Source organism: Etheostoma cragini, chromosome 20, assembly GCF_013103735.1.
Source record: "Etheostoma cragini isolate CJK2018 chromosome 20, CSU_Ecrag_1.0, whole genome shotgun sequence".
In the NCBI taxonomy this organism is placed as follows: Eukaryota; Metazoa; Chordata; class Actinopteri; order Perciformes; family Percidae; genus Etheostoma; species Etheostoma cragini.
Window position 1 is genome coordinate 15,926,254 of NC_048426.1, and position 24,650 is coordinate 15,950,903.

The 24,650-nt window shown below is 42.2% G+C and overlaps 1 protein-coding gene across 11 annotated transcripts in view; it reads right to left on the bottom strand.

Annotated features, from left to right (window-relative positions):
• Positions 1-24,650, bottom strand: part of LOC117935927 (ryanodine receptor 3-like) — a 103,798-nt gene that overhangs the window by 64,834 nt on the left and 14,314 nt on the right. For 6 of the 11 annotated variants that reach the window (XM_034858566.1, XM_034858564.1, XM_034858556.1 and 3 more), the window contains exons 2-16: positions 18,718-18,837; positions 13,013-13,117; positions 12,323-12,343; positions 9,585-9,599; positions 9,015-9,089; positions 8,814-8,892; positions 8,009-8,121; positions 6,846-6,945; positions 6,173-6,266; positions 5,229-5,303; positions 4,446-4,602; positions 3,642-3,806; positions 3,071-3,192; positions 1,959-2,139; positions 836-971 (exon numbers count right to left, since the gene is read on the bottom strand). In XM_034858566.1, coding sequence (XP_034714457.1) covers positions 836-971; positions 1,959-2,139; positions 3,071-3,192; positions 3,642-3,806; positions 4,446-4,602; positions 5,229-5,303; positions 6,173-6,266; positions 6,846-6,945; positions 8,009-8,121; positions 8,814-8,892; positions 9,015-9,089; positions 9,585-9,599; positions 12,323-12,343; positions 13,013-13,117; positions 18,718-18,837 — 1,558 coding nt within the window. The remainder of the gene's footprint in view (positions 1-835; positions 972-1,958; positions 2,140-3,070; positions 3,193-3,641; positions 3,807-4,445; positions 4,603-5,228; positions 5,304-6,172; positions 6,267-6,845; positions 6,946-8,008; positions 8,122-8,813; positions 8,893-9,014; positions 9,090-9,584; positions 9,600-12,322; positions 12,344-13,012; positions 13,118-18,717; positions 18,838-24,650) is intronic. The other 5 variants (XM_034858565.1, XM_034858563.1, XM_034858562.1 and 2 more) reach the window with 3 other exon arrangements.

Consider the following 24,650-nt stretch of genomic DNA (forward strand, 5'->3'; position numbering starts at 1 on the left):
GTGGCTAGAACACTAATCTAAGCCAGGAGGTGAAATCAGTGTAAATAAGAGTGTGAAGGGCACACTTAGAGGGCAGAGGGGTTTCGATGTGGCAGGACAAAAGATCCATTTACATCCACATTCTCTTCTTAGGAATGTGGCAGGAAAGAAATGTCTGCTCGCTCGTACATCCTTTTATGTCACAACTGCTGACAAAAATGTTTCAGCCAAACATTGTATTCATCAGATATAGCTAGAGGGAGAGCAAAAAAAAGTTCTTTTCTCTGCCAGATCATTTTAGTGAGATACGTCTACATTTGACAGAGCATATGCTAGCAGTGCAAGAGGTTAAAGTGGTTTTGCGAAGGCATGGCTGATGACATAGTGCTATGGGAATGCAAAGAGCACAAGAACAAGTAAATGAAACAGAAAGCAGCAAAATGATGAAAATTGACATTCAATGGCTAAGAAATATCTGGTCATATGACATAAAGCTGTCAATCAGTGCAATACTGTGTATGTTTGCGTGTATGTTGATGCTCTAGAAGCACGTGACATAAGTGATGTGCTTGTGTGTGGGCGTTGGAAATTGGAAATTGATGGTGTGTGTGCGCATGTCTGCATGTATAATGTTAAGTTAAATTCTGGAAACCTCAGAACACAATGTTCCTCTGTGCAGGGTCTGTAAATGGCTGCTTTAATACCAGGTCAGCCCACTTCTTCATCACCACTGCAGCTACTTTACCTTCAAACAACGACTCTCATCTCTTTGATTGATAACAGTGTGTGTGTTTGTACATGTGTGTGTGTGTATGTGTGTGTGCATGTTTATGTGTGTGTTAAACAGACTACTTACCCAGCAGCTCATACAGCAGGTTTAGAATGTCTTTCCAGGCTGCTCCGGCCTCCGACCCCGCACACTCACCGAAGTGGGCAGCACTGTTGTATAGGTTGAGACGATCGATACAGTTGGACACCAGAGTCAGCATGCCCTACAAAATACACAGGGATCAAATATGTGAACATGACAAAAATGAAATGCATGTATTTTAAACCGACATCCCCTATTAAAATACATATCGTTTAAATAACAAGCTCTCATTAGTATGACAACTTAATTTGGTGAGCTCTTTCTCTGCAGCATTCAATTAGTCAACCATCCTGAATGCAGCCCTATGGCTCTCTCTTGTCCAATTTGGTGGTTGTGTCATGGTGATTTATACCACAGCGAATTATCTATAGTGATCATATATGCTAAATGGGTGCCGTAAAAAGACAAAATGGAAATTGTTGAGGATTTATAATGCCAGGGAAAATCATGAGTCAGCTGTCTGCAATGAAAAATTAACCTTCTAAATATAATATATTAGGGTTGGGAAAGAGATGTGCCGCTTTGGTATATTATCATAGAAAGACGGCTAAATAAGATTAAATGAAATGCTGAAATATGCATAATTTGCAAATACTTATACCCCAGAAATGCACATTTATTTCAGTTAGCTAATTCACAATCATGTCTGTTGGCTTGAGGATATGGTGACACATTGTTTAAGCCTGCAAAGGTTAAGGGGAGTGTGGATAGTTGACATCATAGGCACCCTCAGCAAGGCAGCTGACATTTCGTAATTGATGATTGCAATTTAGGTCCGAGAGGCTTAGCAGAAAGCTTCAGCGCACTCGGCGCCAGCCTTGGGGAAACTTATAACACCAGAACTGCTGACACTTTCAAATGCAATGCCTCCAAATACAAGATGGCATTGAAACCATATAATTTGCTTTAGCCCTTCACATACTTTGTCTTTTGCGAGTTTGCCACTGCTCCTGGCTCACCCATATGTGCAGTCACTTACTGAAATTGCCTCAATCACAAGTCAAACTATTTGGTGCAAGGGGCTTAGAACAGCTCACTGTGTTATTAATTGATGTTTCATAGACTGTTGGTTTGATGCGCCCTCCTTCCTCCTTATGGTGAAACGTACTTCCTGTTTGAAAAGGTTCTGCCGGTTCTTGAGCGAGCGCAGCTTGATCTGCCTCTCTTCATGTTCCAGCTCAGCATCAGGGAGCTGGAAATATGTGATGAGGTCATTGAGGGTTTGGAGCACCTCTTCAACAGGCAGCGAGACCAGTACCCTATTCTTAATACCCAGACAATCCAGGTCTCTTGGAGGGAGAGAAAGAGAGAGACAGAGAGAGAGAGACACAGAGAGCGAGAGAGGGGACACCGAAACATCAACACATCACAACGTTCAGACAGAAAAGCAGTCCCTAGATTGTGATTATGCATAGTTTTAAAAATACCCCCATTCCTCACAAATGCAATAATGCCTGGTATAGACACTGTAATTGGGAGACGGAGCAGACTTGCGGGAAGGCTGTGATGACTAACACAATGTTTAGCCCACAGGTTCATCCATGCTGAAATGCTGATTTCCGCTGGCCTGCTAAAAATAGCTCCTGTCGTACTCGTGGGAGGCGTGAGCATGGATGTGTGTGTCACAGCCGCGGGGGTAGGCTGACAGACTCTCACATGTTCCCGCCATTAGTGCCCTATGAGCCCAACCCAGGAGACAGCGGGCCGTGTGATAACAAATAAGGGTGCTGGAAGCATCCATTTACGTGCTCCACGACTCCCTTCTTTATAGCTGGCAGTGCATAGCCGTGACGCCGCTACAATGTTTGCCTTTTGGAAACGCATGACTGGACCACTGAGTGAGCTGTCTAGGGCTTTGGCATCCCACTCAGTCAAAACTCACAACTCCCCACTGGGTGCGTTCACAAACTGTAGGGAAGTTGCATCACTTTTGTGTGGACTGTGAGAGTCTGTGGGGTTTTGAGAGGTTTTCTGGATTCATCTGTGTGTGATGTGTGTGTGGACTCTTTGTTTTATCAGCTCTATTAATTATGCTCCATCCTCATTATCGGTGGAACGATTACGCAACTTGTACCAATGACAGGACATTTTGCAAATTAGCCTAATAAAATGGCTCAAGACAAATGTAGACTGTAATTTGGTTTAATTGGGCAATTTGTGTGATCACGTCACTGTGTCTAATAGTGAGGAACAGCAGTGTTACTGCCATGTTCCGCATACCTGATGAATCGGTTGAAAAGTAATGTGGTGTTGCGGATGATTCGTGCAGCACGGGACTCCTCGTGTTGACAGCGCTGCAAGGTCAACCCGTCATCCATGTGACCTTCAGAATGCAGGCACGCCTTGACAGGGCAGACAGGAAGAGAAAAAGTGTGAGACACCGCCATAAGATCATGTAGGGAAAGAGGGGGAAAAAAGACCAAAATAAGAAGGGGAGGTTATATAGTGGAGAGAAAGTGACCAGCCATCGGGAGCCAGCACTTAGCCACAATGTCTGGAACACAGGTGCTGACACTACAGGCTATCTGGCTGTGTTTACATGGAGGACACATTGTCACGCATATTATCGTGCACACCTCTATCACTTCTGCCACAATAGCCAAAGGACACGGTTTATATTTAGCTGAAGCAGAGATAAAAACTAATAGACAATAATCTTAGTCAATAAACTCATTACCCTAAAAATAATTATTTGCTCCAAGGAATCATATTTATTTTTTGATGTTGTTTGTTTTTAGATGTGCTTTCCATTTGAAGACGAAACATTGCGCTCATATTTGTCTTCACTCACTCGTCTCTTTAGGGGACCCAGACGAGCAGATTTGACATCAGGTGCCTGGTAGGAGAGCCAGAGTCCCGTGGCCATGTGCATGATGAAACAAAGCGAGTCCCCGTATTTAATCTCTGCCACCCCCATGCCATCCATGTCCCGCTTGGGGCTCTGCTCCAGCTTCTCCTGCACAGGGGAGGAGAAAATGTCAAAGTTGTCAGTGTAGAGGGTGCTGGCACAATACAAAACATGCACATTCAGACACACTGCATGCAGATCTGTTCTTAAATCGAACACCAACCAAATGTCAACTGCATCGGCTGTTTATGGCTCCATCTATCACAGTGGGATGATTGTATTTGCTTTGCTAGGATCACATATAACTGCGACCCCTAATCGACATGAGGACTTAAGTGATAAATGACTTCACTTATATTCATGCTTTGAAAACACATCGGAAGGGTCACTAATTCGCTGACAATCACTGGCCATATCTAGAAACTCCATTACATAGAGTAAGGCTAATTGGACGGTTTAGTCAGAGTCGCCAGGAGCAGCTAAATCAACCTTGATGGCATAGCTTTCACTGCTCTAATAATTCTTGTAGTTTTCATTGTCCTTGAAAAATTGTGATTTTCCAGTTCAAGAGAAGTGGGCGGTTCATTTGTAATGGTTTAGAGGTCATCCTTTGTAACTTAATTCAAGTGGTGTGTAAGGAGGAGGTGTGTGATTGACCACATGTGACGCAAGTCACCTTGAGGAACAGCGGCAGAGTCAAGTGAGGACATTTTGTGCCCTTGTATCTGTGCGTACGTATATCCTAACCTTAGAGGCTCTGAAGCAGAAAGCGGTGGCGATGGTGTCTGATCTCTCCCGGTCCTGCAGCACCAACCCCCTATCCTCAGTCAGGGCCAAGTAGTGACCGGTGGTCAGGTGGCGCAGTCGGAACGGCTGGCCCCAGCGGATGTGGCTCCCACTCCAGCTGTCAAGATCGCACCCACACAGTAAAATTAAGCACATATGCAAACATACAAAGGTGCATTAAAATAAACCCGGGAAGTCTTATATCGGCTAATTAGTTGATCCAAACATTGCTGCCGGCTGTTAATTATCTAGCATGCCATGGGGTAGAATAATTAGCAGATTGATAAACATTTCACGAATTATGAACTTTGTTTCTGTTCAAGAAATCACGGTGAAACAAATCACGGTGAAAAACTATGTAAATGTTACAAATATAACATTTGACACAAGATTTTAAATGAATAAAAGGAAAGGCTGCGTTGCCTGTGAGGCTGTGAAATAGTCAGGATCAAAGAGTCAATAGAAAAGAGGAAAGCAACAAAAAAAAAAGAGAAATAGGGGGAAGATTTTCAAATAAAGAGACAGAGTGGCCACAGAGCAGCACTAAATCATATGTAGGGAGAGGGAGGAAAGGACAAATGGGTGTGGAGAGAAAAAAATGTAAAGACAAAACAGCAGATACAAAAGAAACAGGTGGGATGGAAAAATATGATGATGATGGAAAATGATAAAAAAAGAATAAAATAGGTTGTGAGAAACAGGAAGGAAAGAAATAGATAACAGATCACGTGAAACACAACCCACCTGATACGGAGCGGCTCCAGCCTCCACAGGGACCTGGCCTTGGCACCGGCTTTGCCTGTCTCATAGTTGACTATCCTGGGGATGCCAGAGAAGCATGAGTGGGTTGTCTTTCTGTGAACACTGTAAATGTCTAGCCACCACTGATACTGTCAAGGTCATTCATCCTGCTTCGAAAGAACACCACTCTTTACTCTCATTTGTTACACTGATATTCACTGGGAGGACGTGTTTGTACACATAAAAACGCACACGCACTTTGACGTATTTACTCTGCTGACTAAAGCATCACATCCTTCAAACAGAGACATGTGCGCCCTGATAACCTACAGCTACACTGTCTATCAGTTGGGTGTCTGGGTCCAAAGATAAAATAAATCTCTCATCACCCCCCGCTGACAGCTTGGAGTGTGTTTGATCTGCCCCAGAAAAAAAACTAAGACCTCTAAACATCTTGCTCCTTCTGTTGAATTTCAAGAACAGAAGAAGAAAAGCCAAAGCAAGAAAATAAAAATCTAACCACACCTCCAACTTTGCCATAATCTCCTCTAAAAATAGACACCATGTGTGTATGTGTGTTTTTGCCCTGGAGGAACACACACATCCAGGCACCTGGCTGAGCGTGGATGGGCCTTGCCCGCTGTTGTGACCCACTTCGATCCCAGTGTGCCTTTCTTCTGCGTCCTACGTTAACTGTGTTGGCATCAAGCATCTATACTGTAGATAAAAATAACACGGCAGCCATTTTGGCTCCCCCCAGAGAGACCAGTGCCACACTGGTCAGAGCCATTCTTTATGAAGCAAAGTAGGTGGGAGCTGAGGAACCATGGGTAACTCACAGGTCAGTCAGCTTCTCTTGTGCTACATAACTGCTCTACCGTAACTAAAGGGTGACCCCTGATGCTGCAGCGTGATCTAGTTTGTTCAACACTTGCTGTGTTTCGCACCTCTGCTGCTCTTCACTCTGGTCTGATCCTGGGATGGCCACTACCTCGTCATGTCCATGGAACAGCCGCATCACATGACCACCCAAAAGGTAGCCTAATGGAGGAGGAAGGACATTAGATTTAAATAAGGAGACTCAAAATTTTGTTTCCCGTTTTTTTTTTTTGCTTCTTTTGCATCCACTGCAAATGCTTATCGTCTCATAGATGCAATATGTTAATGTTGACTTCAGAAGGAGTTTTCCTCATTTCTCAAAAAAGAAAGCCAAGCTAATTTAACATGACAAGGAGATTTCCACAAATCTGGGAATGGTCACAGCGGAAAAAGAAAATATACTTTTCGATTGGATGTTTCAAAGAACAGCTTAATAAGATTCTTTTTAACATATGAAAAAGCTTCATTTAATCCTGAAACAGTCTACATTTAATTCTGAAACGGTCTTTAAAATAAAAGTATTTGTAGTGTTTAGGGGATCATCCTTGACCAATTGGTGGAAAATTGCACTATCCTATCTTGAGATATATTCACGAGCTGACATTGATTCGACAGCCTACACCTTCTCCTTTTATTAATACACTGTATATATGTAGATAAACAACACTATAGAAACATGGACAAACATGTGGAAAGAATTGTGAAGAACTAATGGAAGTTGGGACTTTGTGTAGCCTCTACCTTCTTCTATGTTGCTACCGGAGCAGATGGGATGGACGTTCCACAGGGTTTGCATGAAGGAAGCGTCCACCTGAATGTTGCCGTTGGAGATGGATAAGTGCTGCAGGAAAAGAGGAAAAAGATTTTGCGCAGTATTCACTTTTGGCATACATCAACACCAGGTGGAAACTTTTTTTTTTTTTTTTTTACTTTACCTGCATGGTTCTACTTTTTTTGTTCCACCAAATACAATAATTTAACACATTGAACCTGTAAGAAATTATATTAAACATTTATACCTTTTGTAAATAAATCTTTAGGGGACAACCCGACTGCAAACAAGTGTGGGTTATACAGGAAGATACACTTTTAACATTTATTCAACAATAAATGTGATGTAACTTAGTGTTGAGGAAACCATAAACCGGACGGACAGATGCCTGAGTGTTTGGGGTTTTATACCAACTGAGGGGCTGTAATGCTGTATGTGTGTGTTTTCCACAGTTCTTTAGTGTCCAAAATACAAATTTTGTGGCAGCTGTGTCTTGAACATCCTCCCTATCCAGAGTGCCTCCACAGCCCTTGGGTGCTGTTCCCACATCCCACTGTGTGGAAGACAGCTGGGTCAGACTTCCAGATTGACATTGGTGACTGTAAGGCGATAGTGGTCATCTGGCTGTGGCCCTGCCATGAAGTCAACAACTTCATGGAACACAGGGGACATGTTTCCCAGGGTTAACATCGCGCAGTGCTATGATGCTGATCTTAGAGGGCAGGAAGGCATAATAGTCTAAGAAGCAGCCTATTGCTGAAAAGGTCAGTTCAGTAGTGCAATAGGAACATAATCATTATTGATGGCAGAGGGATGTGGCACTGGCAGCAGTCGGAAGAAATCCTAATCCACCAAACCAGACACTTCTACTTCAGGTCAAATTTTGCTTAATGTAAATGTTAGCAGCCTTGCAGTTATCTAGCAGGAAAAAAGGTGTTGCTTTACAATAACAGCCTCATGAAGAAGAGAAGTCATGGGGAGAGTCTGGTAACAGGATTAGGATAATCTGAAATGTTGTCACATTTCAAGAAGACTTGATGTTCTCCTCCTAAAACCTCTATATCACACACACACACGCACGCATGCATGCAAGCACAGCTTAAGGATTAGCAACAGCAAACAATGAACTTACAAGGTATCTCTCTGAGGACACACTGACTAGGATGAGGTCATCGCCAATCCGCACTTTCTCTCCTTCAGATCTCTGTTTGGAGGCAGGGTGGATCGTCCACCAACAGGCCTCACCTACAATGATACACACACTTTTTTTCTTTTTTTTTTAACACACACATGTACACACTTTTTTTTTTACACACACACACACACACACACACACACACACACACACACACACACACACACACACACACACACACACACACACGCTTTCTAAACTAAAGCGGGGTTGTTTAAAATATGAAGACTGCATACATATACTGTACAGTGTCTCCATAATTTAATCATCCAGCTATAGTGAACAGTTAAGCGAGCACCACATTGCCGCTGCCTGAATGTCATCTGTAATTACTAATAATACAATAAGGGGAGAGAAGGTAGACGTGAGAACTTGGATGCACCATGGCAACACTCTTTTTAAGTTATATTGAGGTAACTGATCATCTGGGGCATGGTATAAAATAAATAATAATGCAAATGTGCAACAGAGATGTAATCAGCACTGACAAAAGAAGCACACTGTATGTCTACAGCGCTCCACAGGGAATATTAACTGAGAAAACAAGCGCTTGTGAACAGAGAGGGAGGGAGGGATAAAGAGAAGGGAGCTTGCAGACAGCAGAGAGAGAGTTAGACAGAGTGAAAGAACCAAATGGAGGGAAACTGGAAAAAGACAGGGACAGACAAAGAGAGACAGAGACAGCTAGAATGAACAAGGAAAAGGAGGTGGATAAAAGCAAACTGCACAGAGCTTTTCTTACCTGTTGAATCCTCCTGCAGACCGACATCGAAGGAAAGCTTATCTGTCTGTGATCTTGATGTCTTCAAACAGGCCAGATACTGTGGTCAACAAAAACATCAAACCACACAGGATAGCGCTGTCACACACACACACACTCCTCTGCAGAAGACCTTGGTCATTTTTTTCGATGAGGACACATTGATTGTGCGTGATCACTTACCATAGAGCTGAAGGAATGCCGCAGGAGTATGGCATGCCCATACAGAAGAGTCTTGTGTCCGCCACTCTGCGCTGCCTACACACAAACACACACACACAAACACACACACACACACACACACACACATCAGCTCAAGCTGAACATTCCCAGTGGTCTCGTCCTCCAACTGCTTCAATCTACAACCGACCTCTGGCACTGAACGTTGCCCTCAGCGAGGACCTTTACCAGCGATGATGACCTCAAGTGGGGGCACATATCTCTTGGGGAGGGTTTCGGCACCCCATCTCGTCAATGCAGACATGCAATCTGTCTTGCCACAGGAGATGGTCCTGTATCCATGAGCGATACGGGGTCATCTTTCCAGCACTCCGACAACAGGAATGTGGGAAGGATGCAACTACTGTCAGTCTCTGATGCAATGTCAACATTAGCAGGAAATGACTCCACCGCTTATGGGGTTGGGTTAAGATGCAGGAGGGGGAACCAATGGTATCTCTACTGGTAGAGATGCAAAGGGGATAAAGAAGAGTTTTTGGTTGTTTTTCTTCAAGCAACTCTTGTGTTACTCACCTTCCTTATGAGCCTCTAGGAAGCATTAAGGTAAAAAAGAGTGTCATTATTCAGAAAGAACTATTGTTCTCCTGAGCCTCTCTCTGCCCGCCTCTGCTTTATTTTAAGTGCCAAGAGCACACAATTGTCAAACTGTCAAGTCTTTTAAGCAGGACTTAGAAAAACAAGTTGACTCCCATTCTTTGGCATTTTACAAAGTATTGCCATTGGCACCGGCTCCAGAAAGCCTTTTTTGAAACAATGCCGAGTTTATGCCACATTAAACTGAAACTACAGCCACTGCAGGACACTAATGACACGTAGTCAAGACTTAAAATCTACCAAAGCTCAGTCGATTTTTTTTCAATTTGAATTATCTGAGAGACACATAATGCATGGCAGTGTTTCGTGAAAGCGTCCTACAATGCACAGCCTCTCTCTCCTCCTTCCCTCTTTCTCTCTGCCTATATCCCCCCAGGATTGGCTACATGGGACAATAGCTGGCCTGTGATTTGATGCAGTTGTGTCGTGCAGACTGCAGCACTGGCTTCAGGCTTCTTCCTTGCTCCCGGTTACTGTTATATGCTCGCTGAGGTACTGAGCTTAATGCAGCGAGGCACATCCAGCTGCAATCAACACCACAACCAATAAACCTAAGCCTTCTGCTTGTTTCCATACCTTGCCGCTGGAGACTGCGTTATACAGATAGATTGTACACTGAGGGAAATTGTGGCTCATAAGAAAAATAACTTTTACATGTAGAGACACATTGCAGCAAAAAAATCAATCCACCTTGAGCAACTGAAAAGAGTCAGACTGTATTAACCTCATCTCATTCAGCCATAAAGAAGAAGACTATTGGATCAAAGAAGTACTGGATCTCCTGTACAGCTGTTGACAAAAAGTGAAATCCTCATATCAATTTAAAGGCGTGACATTTAGCAGGACGCAGCCTCCTGGTGTGTGAGCCCTGCAGTAAATTACGTGTGTGTGCATGTAGCGGCAGTGTTGGGGTTTGTCTCAATAAAAAGGAGGTGTGGCTGCAGCCACAAACAAACACCAAGCTAGAAAAAAAAGAGGTGGCAGTGATGGCAGAGGAAAAGAAACACTAGCACCCCAGATGCCGTCAGGGCAGCTTGACTGACTGATCTCGTTATTAGCCCTTTTGACCCAATCAAAAAGGTCAGTGCTTTTTAGATGAGCAATGACAAATTTACACAGAATAGTGGTTGGTGAATACTGATCTAAAAAGTGGGGTTGGCATTTACACCAGTTGTAAGTGTGTTTTTCATTGCAGGTCCTCTTCAGTCCCCTGTGTCTCAGGGCCTTCCGGCTAAAACAGCCTGAATTACCGATTTTCTCTAGCCACTGTCTATTGATAAACCCATCTGTTCAAAGGCATATTGATTTCAGAGCCTGAGCCGAGACATATTCAACCTCCATTTCCCCTTTAATGGCGCTTCGTCCGATGACATTTCAACGCAGGCAAAGAACGATGACTAGGAATGCAGTATCGAAAAAAGATAAATGTGAAAAAACAGTGAAGTAACACAATAAAAATGACAAAGACATCTTAAACTTGCTGGGGTCTTTACTACAAAGGCAAAAATGAAAGAAAGGTAAAGGAAACTTTTTTTGAGATCCGAGAAGCCTAATAAGAAAGTATCAAATGCAACAATATTAAAGTCCATCTGAACATGTATGCTTCCAGTTTTGCATTTGTTTCATTTATTGTTATTGATAGTTCTTTGCTATCAAAAGGAAGAAAAAAAGTTATTTTTTTCTGGGTACAACATCCCCATGTTGTGCGTACGCCACTTTTATAAATGAGACCCAAGGTACTGTATAAGTGCAATGGCAAACAAAAAAATGCAGTTGGACTTTAAGTGTTATCTTAAGTTCTAAAGAAGGGTGCTCATGCATGAGGGATGAGGCTGGACGCAGTTAAACATGTCCTTTTGAGGTTTAATTTAGATTTCAATATTTTGAGCACCTCTTTTCTCTGTTGTGGCTCATAATTCCCTGACATCCAGCTCTTAAACTCTTAAACTCTAGTCCTCCAACATCTATTTATCTCAGAAGTCAAGCAAATAAATGAGCCTTAACAACTGAGGATTTATGGAAATTCTCACCATCATTAGCCAAGTGGCAATAGCTGACTCAAAGTCAGTGATGAGCTTATTTTTTCCTTTTTACTAATTCACTCGTGATCATTTTCTGTCGCGGACATTTTTGTCTCAGCTGTTTGCATCCTCTCATAGCATCTGATATCACACAGCCAAGATTGAGTGAGTAAAAAAAGATACTGTGACAAATGAGAGCTTATCCTATGTGGTGTGGTTTATAGAAAACAAATGATATCGCAAGGAACATCCATCTGAATGCCCCAGAGGGCAAGACTAATGTTAATCTGACGCTACTCCAGCATCGGTGCCGCTCTAGTTCTCCGGCAATGGAAACCTTGGGAAGGTTAAGGAACCTTATTCCGAAGTCTATACCAACCTTTGTTTCTGTCAGCTCAGCAGGAGCTCAGACATCATTTTCTCACCCAGTGTGCACGAAAAATCTTTTTGATCATCAGTTATTTCAAAGGTGTTTCAAAGGTGTTAGCATAAACTATAAACCCTTTCTAACAATTTCTGATAGAAAGAGACAAATGTTCAGTGGTGATGGGTTTTAGTAGAATATTATGTATTGTGACCAATCTACAGCGCCATGCATTGGGAATGAGAGGGAAATGGTATGAGTGGTGAACATACCCATCGCTCCGGGCCGCGTGTCTATCATGCGGAAGATGGAGATTATACACAGAAAAGGGAGAATTACACATCTGTCAGAGCAATGACAAAGAGAAGCAAACACACTTGCAAGAACTCGACCTAAACAACAACAGGTGCAGAAATTACAATGATGAATTGTAAATGACAAATTCAGCGACATAGTATTGATTGAAAAGAATCCAAATCTGCTGTCACTGGCTCTCTTTGCTTGTAAAATGCTTAATTTAAATATGTATGTGCTAAAGTATGCCGTTTTCCTTCAAGCCTTAGAGTTAATCAAATGGGCTAAAAGTGCATGCAGCACTTGAGGAAACGCTGCAGTAAGCCAGGGCATCCCCTTCATCCTAATTTATATTCGTAGGGGCCCGGACCTCTCCGCAGTCGAGGTCCCCTGGCCACTGTAATGGGCCTATTCTGCCCATTAATCTCTTTATAGTGACTGAACAAGTTAAGAGTATTCAACTAAACTGACTTCATTCATTACAATACACTGTTTTACAACCTCCTCCTTTGAATGTCTAAACATAGTGTGACATACAGTACATGACTTGATGGCTTATGAGGCATTGAAGTATGAATTGTCAGAGTGTTTCCTATGTTTGCATGTGTATTAGCATGTGTCTCTGTGTGTGTGTGTGTGTGTGTGTGTGTGTGTTCACCATCACTCACCCCTTCACTGTTCAGTCCGCTCTTAGCCAGCATCTCCTGTAGGGCTCGTACTGACAGAGACTGCTCCAGCACAAAGGTACAGATGCAAAGGTCTGGAGGGACATACTGCAACAACAGACAAGTGGGTATCAGAGTACTTATGATTACCACAGTTTTTAGCTACTTTATATACAGTGTTCACTCTTGTGTTTTCATTGTAGAGGTTAGTTCAAAGTAATAGTTTCAAGCTGCGGGAGACAGATTTTACAGGCTCTAAAACTACAACTGTCTTCTCAGGCTAAAAGGAGCTACAGAAGACATCTGTACCTCAGAAGACAGAGTTCCTTCCTTATGTCGGGTGTTGTCACCTGTGCCAAGAACTCTATTATCATCTCTAAACAGAAACACAACCAGTGGGGCTCAGTCTCCCAAAAAGTCGGACTTACAAAGGAGTTTTACACCATATCTACCCCTCTACCATTTAGATGAAAGAAAAAGGCATTTAGGTCCAAGAAGTGTGCAGTTTACTAATTTCTTGGTGATGAAACCTTTGAAACTGTTATCTTATAGGGCAGTGAAAACATGCAGGAAACACAACATCTTTTAAGTTTAAATTAAAAATTAGTTAGATAACGGTTGCACACCAAGTTCTCAACTAAAGTGTGAATAACCTTTTGCTGCATAAGGAAAACACATATCCACAAAACTGAAAAGTACTTCTTGAATCCACAGGGATTTTCTGATTAGATGCCCACTTATAAATCTGTGCTGACTGCTGGATTTTTATCGCACTTGAACCAAGTTCCTTTAAATCATGTGGGCGATATTCATTAAAAGGTACTTTGAAAACAGATTAAGTGCTCTCATGTCAGTATGAGATCAGATAAGCCAGGTCATGGACAGAGCATTACAAGTGTTAGACAAACAAAGAAGATCGACCAAACTGCATCCCAAACCGGGACAGCAGAGGATGGGGGAAATTGCTGACAGAATGAGGGAAGCAGGGATGGAGATATTGTGGGGAATGGCTGCAAGAAAAAGTAGATCAACGCCTGCCCTGGCCTCCTTACTGAGTACCGCAACTCCTCCCAAACTGGTTCATGTACCGTAAATCTAACCTCATTTGCAAACTTCACACAACCCAGTTTCAGGGTGAAGTAACAATAGATTTAGAGTCAAGACGCAAATGACCACTACTGTGCACAAACATGGCAATCTGATTATTAAAAACTCAGTCATGTTGAAGTATAGATGCTCTAGGTGAGGCTCGTGATTCAGTGAAAACAAACCGAGATGATTTGATTAATGCCAGTGTGTTGAAGTCCAACAATAGTGCTTCCAGATTGTCCAATTGGCTGACACACTCCACAAATCGCTTAATTTAGATATCAACTTGAATCATTTGTTTTATTTTAATAGATGCTATGATTTTTTTTTCTTGCCAACTAATTTATGCTATTGTCATTCAGCTCCCTTAATTGCACTTAAAGTAACAGTTTGACATTTGGGGCAATACATCTATGGGTTAGATTGAGAAGATACTCAATACCACACTCATCTTTGAGCCGACGGCTGCCAGAGGGGAATCGTTTACGCCACCGGCCACTAGAGGAATACCGCCTTTGCCAACGATTGCCAGAGGGGTATCGTTTATGCCGGCGGCCGCTAGAGGAATACCGCCTTCGGCAACGGTTGGCAGACGGGTATCGTTTATGCCGCCAGCCGCTGGAGGAAGAAGGGTTTGGCCTTCACAGCCAGCCGCCTGTGAATCCTCAACGTCCTGTTCGGCCGTCTGAGCTATTTTATATAGGGCTACAAAGGTTACAACAAGCCAAGGGACGTCCTGTGGACTAAATGGAAGGCGCTCAAACAGCGAGACATGTCTCACAAAAAATATACCAATTTGTTTGCAAAACAGCATGTGACGTCATTACCCACAGGTTTTTATTCACTTTAAAGCCGTTGGATGGAAACACAATTTCACTAGCTTTATTCACATGAGTTTTTTTTAAACGTCAGATAATTTGATTCACATGTGGATGGAAACTTAGCTACTGTCGGGAAATCATAAAAAAGGGTCTGGGGAAAAGCAATCCAGCCCTGCCCTTATCTCTCTGGGTGACTAACAGCTGACCTTTGCTCTCTCCACACGCAGGACTGTAACAGTTGGGGAGGGGGCTGCCTGGGGAGAGCAAGGCAGTTTAATGAAGGTCTAGAAGAGCTGGATGTGGTGATGGGTGTTTGATGAGTGTCCAGTTCTGTCAGGATGTACTCTTCCCAGCTAGAGCAGGTAGACAGCTTTATAGCAGCTTGGACATACCATGACATTTGGTTCATGACCAATAGTGTAATGAGGGAAAGAGCGCAGCTAGATAGTGGCCAGGGATAGATGGCATCTTAACTTCTGTCTTCACAGAGAGAGTCAGTGAGGGCAAAGCTGATTGCCCTGAGGAAGTGATCTCATGCTCTGTCGTTACTTTTCAGCTTAATTGGAGGAGGTGCTAAAACTGTTAATTGAAGCAAGGAGCTAAGACAGAGGATTTGCAAACAATCTGTCCGTTGGCGTACATGATGAAGTCCGGCTTGACTCACACACTGTAGATATAAGAAAGACACAGCATCACTGCTGTAGAAGCTTTTTCCAGTTGGCCCTTTGCTCCCTGATTTGCTACTACTGGTGGCTGAGCTGGATGTATAGCTTGTTGCGTGCGGTTGTATAGATTAGAAGTAGAAGTTGATCCAGTCGGTCAAATGACCATTTATTGTTATTGATCTAGATAGAATGTTACAAAAAACTTGAGGTAAATTAAAACAAACAAACTTAAGCAGTCACTTATATGGTAGCAAACTGCTTGTCCTGTCTTGGCCCTACACGGTACACTACCACACGGTCTAAAGACTTCGGTCTTTAAGGCCTTTCCCCCTTGGGCTCCAACTTCAGCCTCCCGGCCGTCCTTTAAGTGGGGATAGACAGACCTGTGGCCTTAGATGCAACTAGAGCTGTTCCAATACTGCCTAAAACGCTGGCATCGGTATTAGGAAGTACTTGAGTTTATGCACTGATGCAATACCACGTAACAAAGCCCTAAAGAAGATCTATGTTAAAATAGTTTATTTATGTTCACTTTCCGTTATGACTGCCTGTCTAAATGGATGAAAAAAGAAAGTTCTGTGGAATTTGTTGTTTGTGTTTGTTCATGTTTTACAAAGAGTGTAACCTTATGGTAACTTTTTCCCCCCTAAAAAGCACTCATTGCTCCCAAGTTAAAAAATGTAGGATCGACGCACATAGGATTACTTCTTTTACTTCTAAATTGTACAACACAATCAAATGTTTAATATTTTTTATTATTATTAGTGTTAGTATTAATATTAGTAGTAGTAGTAGTAGTAGTAGTAGTAGTAGTAGTATAACCATAGTGGAATCATGCAAGCGATAAAAAAACCTGTCAGTCGGTCCTATAATAACAATTTATCTGTATATTAAAAAAAATAATAATCTGACCGGCACACACACACACACAAAGAAAGAAACATGAAATCAACCCAAAGCTCAATTTGGCTCCTACAACTGCCATTATGGTATGTGGGTTTCTAGTGGTCGTAATATTGGGTCACTGACAGGCGAGTGCTGCTGGGCGTATATCACAATCAACCAGCTTCTCACAGGCTGATTGATGTTGCCATTTAAACAGTGCACACTCTAAATCAACCTCATCCTGCGGTGCTGGTTCTGTGCCCCACTACGAGACTAGTTCACCAAGGAAAGGAGGCATCCAACTCAGTCGCCGCGGCCCGCTTCCAAATTGCCATCTGGGTTTTTTCGTCTCTTTGTCACTGATCCCAAAGGTGGGGTAATGCCTTTTCATAAAAATAAAAAAAAACGCAGGCCATGAAGACAAAGTGCCAGATAGAGAGAACATCAATCACACCTGTCAGGTGTAATTACCATCCAGTATGGGGTGAAAGCCTCACCTCACTCTGCGCACAACACCCTCACCAATATACACACACTTCCTCTTTGTGAGAGCTGTTGGAGGGCAGGAGGGGGTTGTTGAAAAGAGAGAAGATACTAAATGCCACGAGTACATGGTTCTTTTATCCCTTCTTATTTTTTTGCCTCCATTCCTTAAAAAGCATCTGTATGTCTCTGACACATTTACAGACCGTATATGCCTGGTGTCATAGCTTGAGCGTAATTAATCTCAGGCAATACTAATGGAATATGATTAAAAGAGTATAAATGCGGAAAAAGCCCATTAGGCCTGCTGTCAGGAGGCTTTTCTATGGGGAAACAATAATGCCAGCAGAGCAACAAGGGCCGGAAAAAGGTGAAAGTGGCTTGGGATCGGTACGGTTCTCTCCAACAGCCAATCATCATTCAGATATTTCTGCCTACTAGCTCGACCACTGTCACGTTGAAAAATAAAGGTTCAGCTTTACATACGTTTTCATTTGTTTGTTCATTTTTTTCACAAAAATGAAATACGGTGGCAACCTGCTGATCCAACTGCTTTCAAACTTTGCACTTAGTAGCACAAACCTTCAAATACATCAGCATCTACAGTTACTGCTCAGCTGCAATAAATCTGTGGGCAATTAGAGCAAATGACAGCAGTGTTTATGAAACATTTCATCAAGCACGTCCAGGGGCGTAATTTCTGGGAATTATCAACAGACGGCGGGCCCACTGGGATGCCATGTCGTCCCTTAACCCATGGAAGGAAAGCTCATCTAGAAGACTGTGGTGGCTGTGAGCGGTTGCTCCAGCTTTGATGGCGTGCTGAGCGGCCTTTCAGTGCATCTTCGCTTGGCTTCACTGAATCTTTGCTGGACCTAAACAAAGATTAACTAAATGGATGGTTGGGTTTCCATGGCGTTCTCACCCTGCTTGAACGCATCCTTCCATCCGGTTCAAATAACTGCTTCATGAAACATTTGTTGATTACATTCTGTATGCACATGTGTGCGTGAAAATACAAAGTTGATTATATAACTGTAGAGATTTGGTTTTATTTAACTTGTTTTTAATTTATCTAAGACAGTCAGCACAGGCATACATGGTTAGACAATGAAGTATCTGAAAAACGGAAATAAAAATAATAATAAAATGAGAAAAAAGGGGGAGGAAGAGGTGGAGGACAGGGGACTCTCTCCCCTGTCCTCCACCTTATTAAGACGGGTCCATTTCTTTAGAAGTTTATCCCTCTGGAGCCTCAGGTTGTGGGTTTTGTCCTCCGTTCTACGGAGCTCCCACACCCACTCCTTCCACCACTGAGATGCTGGAACAGTGGGCTTTAGCCAATTTAAAGGGATATCCTTAATGGCTGCGGCAAGAAGGATTTGCAGAAGGTGTATATCATCCCTTTGTTCAAAACCATCAGGGGTGACTCCCAACGAAGCAACCAACGGATTTCTATATTAACAATATCGACCAATTCTGTGTAGATATTTTTAAAGTATTTCTTAAGTTTCCCACAGGAGCAAAAGGTGTGGACAAAGTTTGAGTCGGTTTCTCCACAGTTCCTCCAGCATGAACTTGTTGCTGAAGAACAGTCCTGTTCAGTGTGGTGTTCTAAAGTATATTAATACCATTTTCAATTGGAATTTGAAAGTAGAAGTAGTTACTCAGCAGAGACACCCAAGACACAATAACATGCATCTATTTGTTCCACTGAATATTCTTCAGATCAGAAAGAAATCAAACCGGGCAGCCGTGTGCCTACCTTTGCCTCAGATGTGGGCTCCAGGTAACACAGCCGATTGCCCAGCCCCTCAGCAGCCAGGCAGAACTTGCGATTCTCCTTCTGGATGCAGGCCACGCACTGGAGAACCACTTCATCATCCTGTCAAGAGAAAACTGACTTTAGCCAGTGTGTCTGTGCATGCAGACGCTGCGAGTGTGCGCGTCATTTCCCGAGAGAACCCCACTTCACCCACACACATGCACACTATTTATCAGGGGACACTCTTGTGCTACTAGGGCCTTAAAAGTCTTTTGTCTTTGGTCATTTCCCTCCACAGTGGTGGAGTAACAACAGGAAAACGTTGGACACAATAACACAACTTAAAATATAATCTTTATACTGGAGTGGTCCTTATAGCGGTGTCACTGTTGCTTTTTTGTGTTTGTTTAACAAGAAAAAATAAGACAAAGAATCTATGCAACCAACAAACAATAACTTGTATAATTGAATATCTAATTCGTAATTATTTTTAAAAAAAATCTAGAAATCTTGAGAATTAGCCATTTTAAAACAAGCAGTTTTTGACAGTTTTTCTTTTTTTTTTTTTTTTCTTTTTTTTTACACGAGGATCAATAAACTTGTCTTTTTTTTTGCTTAAACTTTTCAACCAAACAGTGAAATGCACAACGCAGAGTTAATTCTAATACAAATATACTGTATATTTCCCCACCTTGTCACAAGTTTTCCTTTTTTTCCCCCTTGGTCTCTGCCCGTCTAAATGTGATGGTCAAACAGAGACCATCCGTAATTGATCCCTTTGAGTCCAATCTCCTTTAGGTTGTTTACTCTGTTCATATGGTACAAATGAGGCAATTGATTGGAGCGTTTCATGTTAAAGTGCTTGAAAAAACAATCTGTGATTTGGGGTGTTATTTTGTGTCTCTGATGCTTCCACATGCATACAAACTTGGGAAAAAACTAGCAATGCTGTTTTGAGTGAGATACAGGTTTCTGAATGTTCTCTGCCTTCAGTCTCCGGGTGAGCTGTTCAAAATCTGCACGGCTTTCTACGTCACTAGCCAAAATGAGTTGGTTAACCGTAGCACATGCTAGCGCTAGCATGCTAGCCCGTTCTCATTGGCAAAACACTGCAACAACACACACTAGGTCACCATAATCTACAAAATTACCACTTACATGTCCCTGTTCTGCAGGTATTCCACAAGTGTGCCCTCATTTATAAGAAGTCCCCCAGCTAATCCTGCCTTGTACTGACCAAAGCTGGAGAAAGAGTTATCCAGCTGATGTGATCTTACCTAGCTACTGTGCATGTGCGACTCCCAACAAAACAGTATAGAATTGAGATGTCTCACTCTGTAGCTAAAACCGAGACATAAACACACAGGGTGAAAACAGCAGCCAGCAGCAATGTGTGGTACAAAGAAATATGGCGTTTTTTGAAAATGAAACCATGTAAAGCTATTCTTGTACAACCTCAAAATACAATTATGAACCTAAAAATTAGCATAATATGGGCGTTTTAAAAAGAAAATAATGTTCATGTGAATTAATTCATTATTTATGTAAAAGAGGCATTGCTAAGCTTTGATGCTGCATAAGAACTAATTTATGAACTTAAGTGTGAATATTTCTGAGAATGACTGTCTATATTTGTTACACTTCTGTATATACAATATATGTATCTAAGAAATGTCTTTTTGGAGTCCAAAATGTGAGCACAGCAAAGCTAAATACAGTGAAACAAGAAACTAAACTAACTTCCCCCAATATGCATTCTTTTGGGAGAACAGCTGAAAGCAAACATGATGCTGGTGTTGTGTAAATGGCTTTATTGCGTTTAAAGTGCTGGCCCTGTGAACGCTGAGTTGGACATAGTTACTCTTCATAATAGCAGAGCAAGTGGAAATCTGCTGATATGGGCTGCTATGGGATGGGGAAGCAGGGAGCAGCTTCTGCACAATGGCCATCTGCATTATTTAATGTAAGGGGGATTGTGCTGAGAGCAGAGTGCAGCAGTAGTAGTAGTAACAGTGAAGCACTCCGTTATAGTGTAGCATGATGCACGAGAGAGAGAGAAAGAGGGAGAGAGAGAGAGAGAGAGAGGGAGCAAGAGAGAGAGAGAGAGAGAGAGAGAGAGAGAAATAGAAAGCTTTGTTTTTAACATTTGTGTGCATAAAAAGCAATATGACAAAGCTCGGGGCCCTCAAAACGCACGCTTAATACTGAATCTTTTCTCAAGTTGATCCAGGGAGATATTCTAATGCAAAGAGCATTGTGAGCAAAGAAAAGGGGGTCCTTCATGAGACCACAATTGTTTTTAATGTGACAACAAGTTTGTCTAATAATATTAATGACTAGAGATTAGTAACTTGCTGATGTATTTACATCATGAGTCATTCATTCCATGAGAAATGAACCCAGCATTAGGGGTAAGGTTGGGCTCAAATAAGGGGGAACCTAACATTGATGGGAAAACAGATTTTAACCTAACTCCAGCTGACATGTGGAGACACCCCCTTACAAAAAACGAACTGGAAAGTGAATATTACAATTAATAGTAAAGTATTTTCAGTATTTAATCATATCTTCATAAACACCCTGCAATGTCATAATCCTATTTATTTCTATACAGTATTGGCTCCATACATACAGTCTGTACAGTAGGAAGCAGATCTAATTGAGATAATACTGACCTGCTGGAATCGATTGTGCCATTCATGGGACTGTTATGGGAAAGACTTTGGATAATGCTGCCAGTCTTGGCTCAATATGAAAATGTTATTTAACTCAGATGCAAATTTAAATGAATAGCCCTCTACAGTTAATCAACATTTGGCTTGGTTGAAGCATACAATCCTTCTCCCTGTTGACGGAGCGAGCATAGGGTTGATTTGGGCAATATAAGAAGGGTATCGATCCACGGATCCCATTCTGCCTGCACGCACACACACGCACACACCCCTCTCTCGTCTCCTCTTGGATAAATGGAGTAAAGAAGGGAGTGTTGTCATTTTCATTGGCGTGTGCGCACACAAACACACATATACATACACACACACACACACCTTCCTAAGTCTTGTTTCTCTGGCCTACTATTGGCCCTTTTTGCCCATGTCACCCCCACACTGAAGTACAATTTAGTATCTGACATTGTCTCTCTTCTCTCGGCCTCGTCCTCCTTCCGTCACCAACCCTTCTTACATCTGGCTGCTACAGAGGAGGAGGGGGCACTGCTATCAACCATTCATAAGTGAAGCTCAAAGTGATGGTGCTCACATTAAATGGAAAGACGATGCTGTACTCAATTTGGAGATGGGTCAGTTTAGAAAATTTGTATTAAAAACTCAGACTTTAGGGGTTTATATTCCTTTTGGCTGACTGTATGCAAAGATCTCCATAGGAACAATGAGAAAGGTCAAGCAGAATCAGAGTGCTTTATAGACAGCCAAAGAGATACTTGAACTTCCGGGTTCTGTCAGATAGAAGGAAACCTAATTAACATCATCACCTTTTGACAGGGGATCACTAAAGTGATAACAAGTCATCTACACAGCTAGTGTGGCTATAAATATACTCTAAATGAGAATGCATTGAAGTGCAGAAGCTAGTGGAACAACAGCCTTCCCACATGCAATGTCAGAGCAGAAGCGCTTTTCAGATTAAGCGGTCCTTAAACTGTGAGAAGTGAGCAGAGTCACATTAAGATTGAATTTCACTCTATTAAAATACTCCCACTCTAATACAGTACTCTATTACTCTTATTCCTTTTTTCTGTGTACATCTATGTGTTGCGTAAGCACCACCAACAAGAGTGTGAAACTCCTATTAGACTTGTGTAAGTACCACAGGAGCATCTCAATAAGCGGGCCGTGATGACAGCTCTGCTTGTTTTCTTGGTGTCAACCAATCACACTCTCTTGGTGCACTACACAGGGGAATAATGACGTTGATGGAGAATTCTGCATAGCGACAGGTAGTCATACCAAAGGTCTCCTCAACAACGCTGCAGTAACTAAATCAGCCGATGAATTAGGGATGAGATGAAAGACTCCTGTAAAACACAAAAGTGTTGTATGTGTAGACCTGCCAGTGCTGCCCTGACGGCCTGACCTTGTAGTGCTGCTGGCATGGACTGATGAACTGATAATACGGCGTCTAAATAAATTATCATTATTGATGATAGTAAAGAGTGATTACAGAGTTTAGAGGAATGTAATGGGTTGTTATGGCTCATCATAAAAATAATCCTAGCATTGGGCCTCTTAGAAGTGTGCAATTATGTAAAGAGCATCTCTTTTCTCCGTTTCATCTTTTCTCACCAGCTTGTTTACTTATGTACATATGCATTTTGATTCCAGCCCTCCAGATAACAAAGATGAGAAGTCCGGGGTTAGTGGAGTGTAACTTATTTTGTTGAAGGCTTTCTCTCAAGTACTGGAATAAGTAGAAGCACTCAGAACCAAAACACTCTCTGGAGGAGTCTGGAGTATCTCGGCCTTAGAGATGTCTACAGCATTTCAGCAGGTAGAGCAGTGCACGCCACCAGCTCAATTTAGAGAGACTCTTACCGACTTATCGTGCACTGCGCATAGCTGCAGCCAGGGATTTGGCAATGTATTCTCAAGCACATCCTGGAGGTGCAACAATAACTACTGTAAAGCTGGAGTCACAAAATATCTTATAGACACAAGTTGGAGTAAGAGAAGAAAATATGATTCTTCACATATTTTAGCACTTTCAGTGTGGGTGTGATGGCAACGGAAATGCTCTGGTATTTCATGTGTTGCTCCAATGCCTCCCATGAGGCTTGTGTTACCACTGCTTGCACTTGTACATCTTACACCCAGCACCCATAACATCACCACCGCTCATCTTCTTTCATGTGTGATACTCTACATCAAGTTAAAAGAATCAATGCTGCAGAGAAAATAGATACTGGATAATTAGGACTTTGGTGGTTACAGTGTTACAACTCCCACAAGACAGGAATAACACGATAAGCAGGGCCATCATTAATGTGTCTCCTGTTTAAATCCATTATAAACAGATTTCGGCCTCTCAGATGCCTTGACACCCGAAAGAGCCGCAAGCTCTGCACCCATGTCAACAAGTTCTGTCCTCTCCTACCAATCGTCTGTTGGCATGCCCAAATCTTGCAAAAATTAATTGGTGTGAAAAGGAAGGTACATATAAATAAGTTCAATAAGACAAGACAATTAACCTTCTGTTAAGAAGAAATTGTCAGAGAAGTCACAATTTCACGATTACATTTTGAAAAAAATTAGATTGTTTTTAAATACGTTATTTTTTTCATGACTTTGATTCTCATTTAATTTATGAGCCAAATGCATCACAAATCTCTTTCTTTCTTCTGTGAGTTTTATACATAGACTGTAGAAAATACGTTTTTATGTGCTCCCAAGCGCTGCAATGCTCTCCCTTCTCTTCATTGAAGCCTCTATGTTTACAGGCTTGTGATGTGCAATAGGTGCCAAAATAACTATGTTTGGTTTGGTTAAAATGTCCATAGTTTTCGTCTTTGTCAATGTCTTTCAAAGAGCATATAACGTTATATCTCTCCGACCGTGACATTTCCCTTAGACGTGTATTGTTTTCCATGTAAAACTGAACACAACAGACAACATAGTCCGTGCCCCTCGCCTGGCATCATGGTGGTACCGAAAGGGGGTACCAAGCCTTTTCCCCAAAACAAAAGCTAACCGTGGTAACCTTACAGGCATGGATGCATGGATACGTAGGGCTGGCAGCATGACGGAGACAACCACAGGTCAGAGAACACTACAGGCGTGTTTTCACTGGCGACCTTGTAGCTGGTTAGTACACAGGAACACCAAAAGCGGGAGGGAACGTGGGTTAAGATGTGGATTCATACACAACTGTGTGAGTCAATCCACTTCAAAAAGTTTGCCACTTTACTCAAACCAAAGATC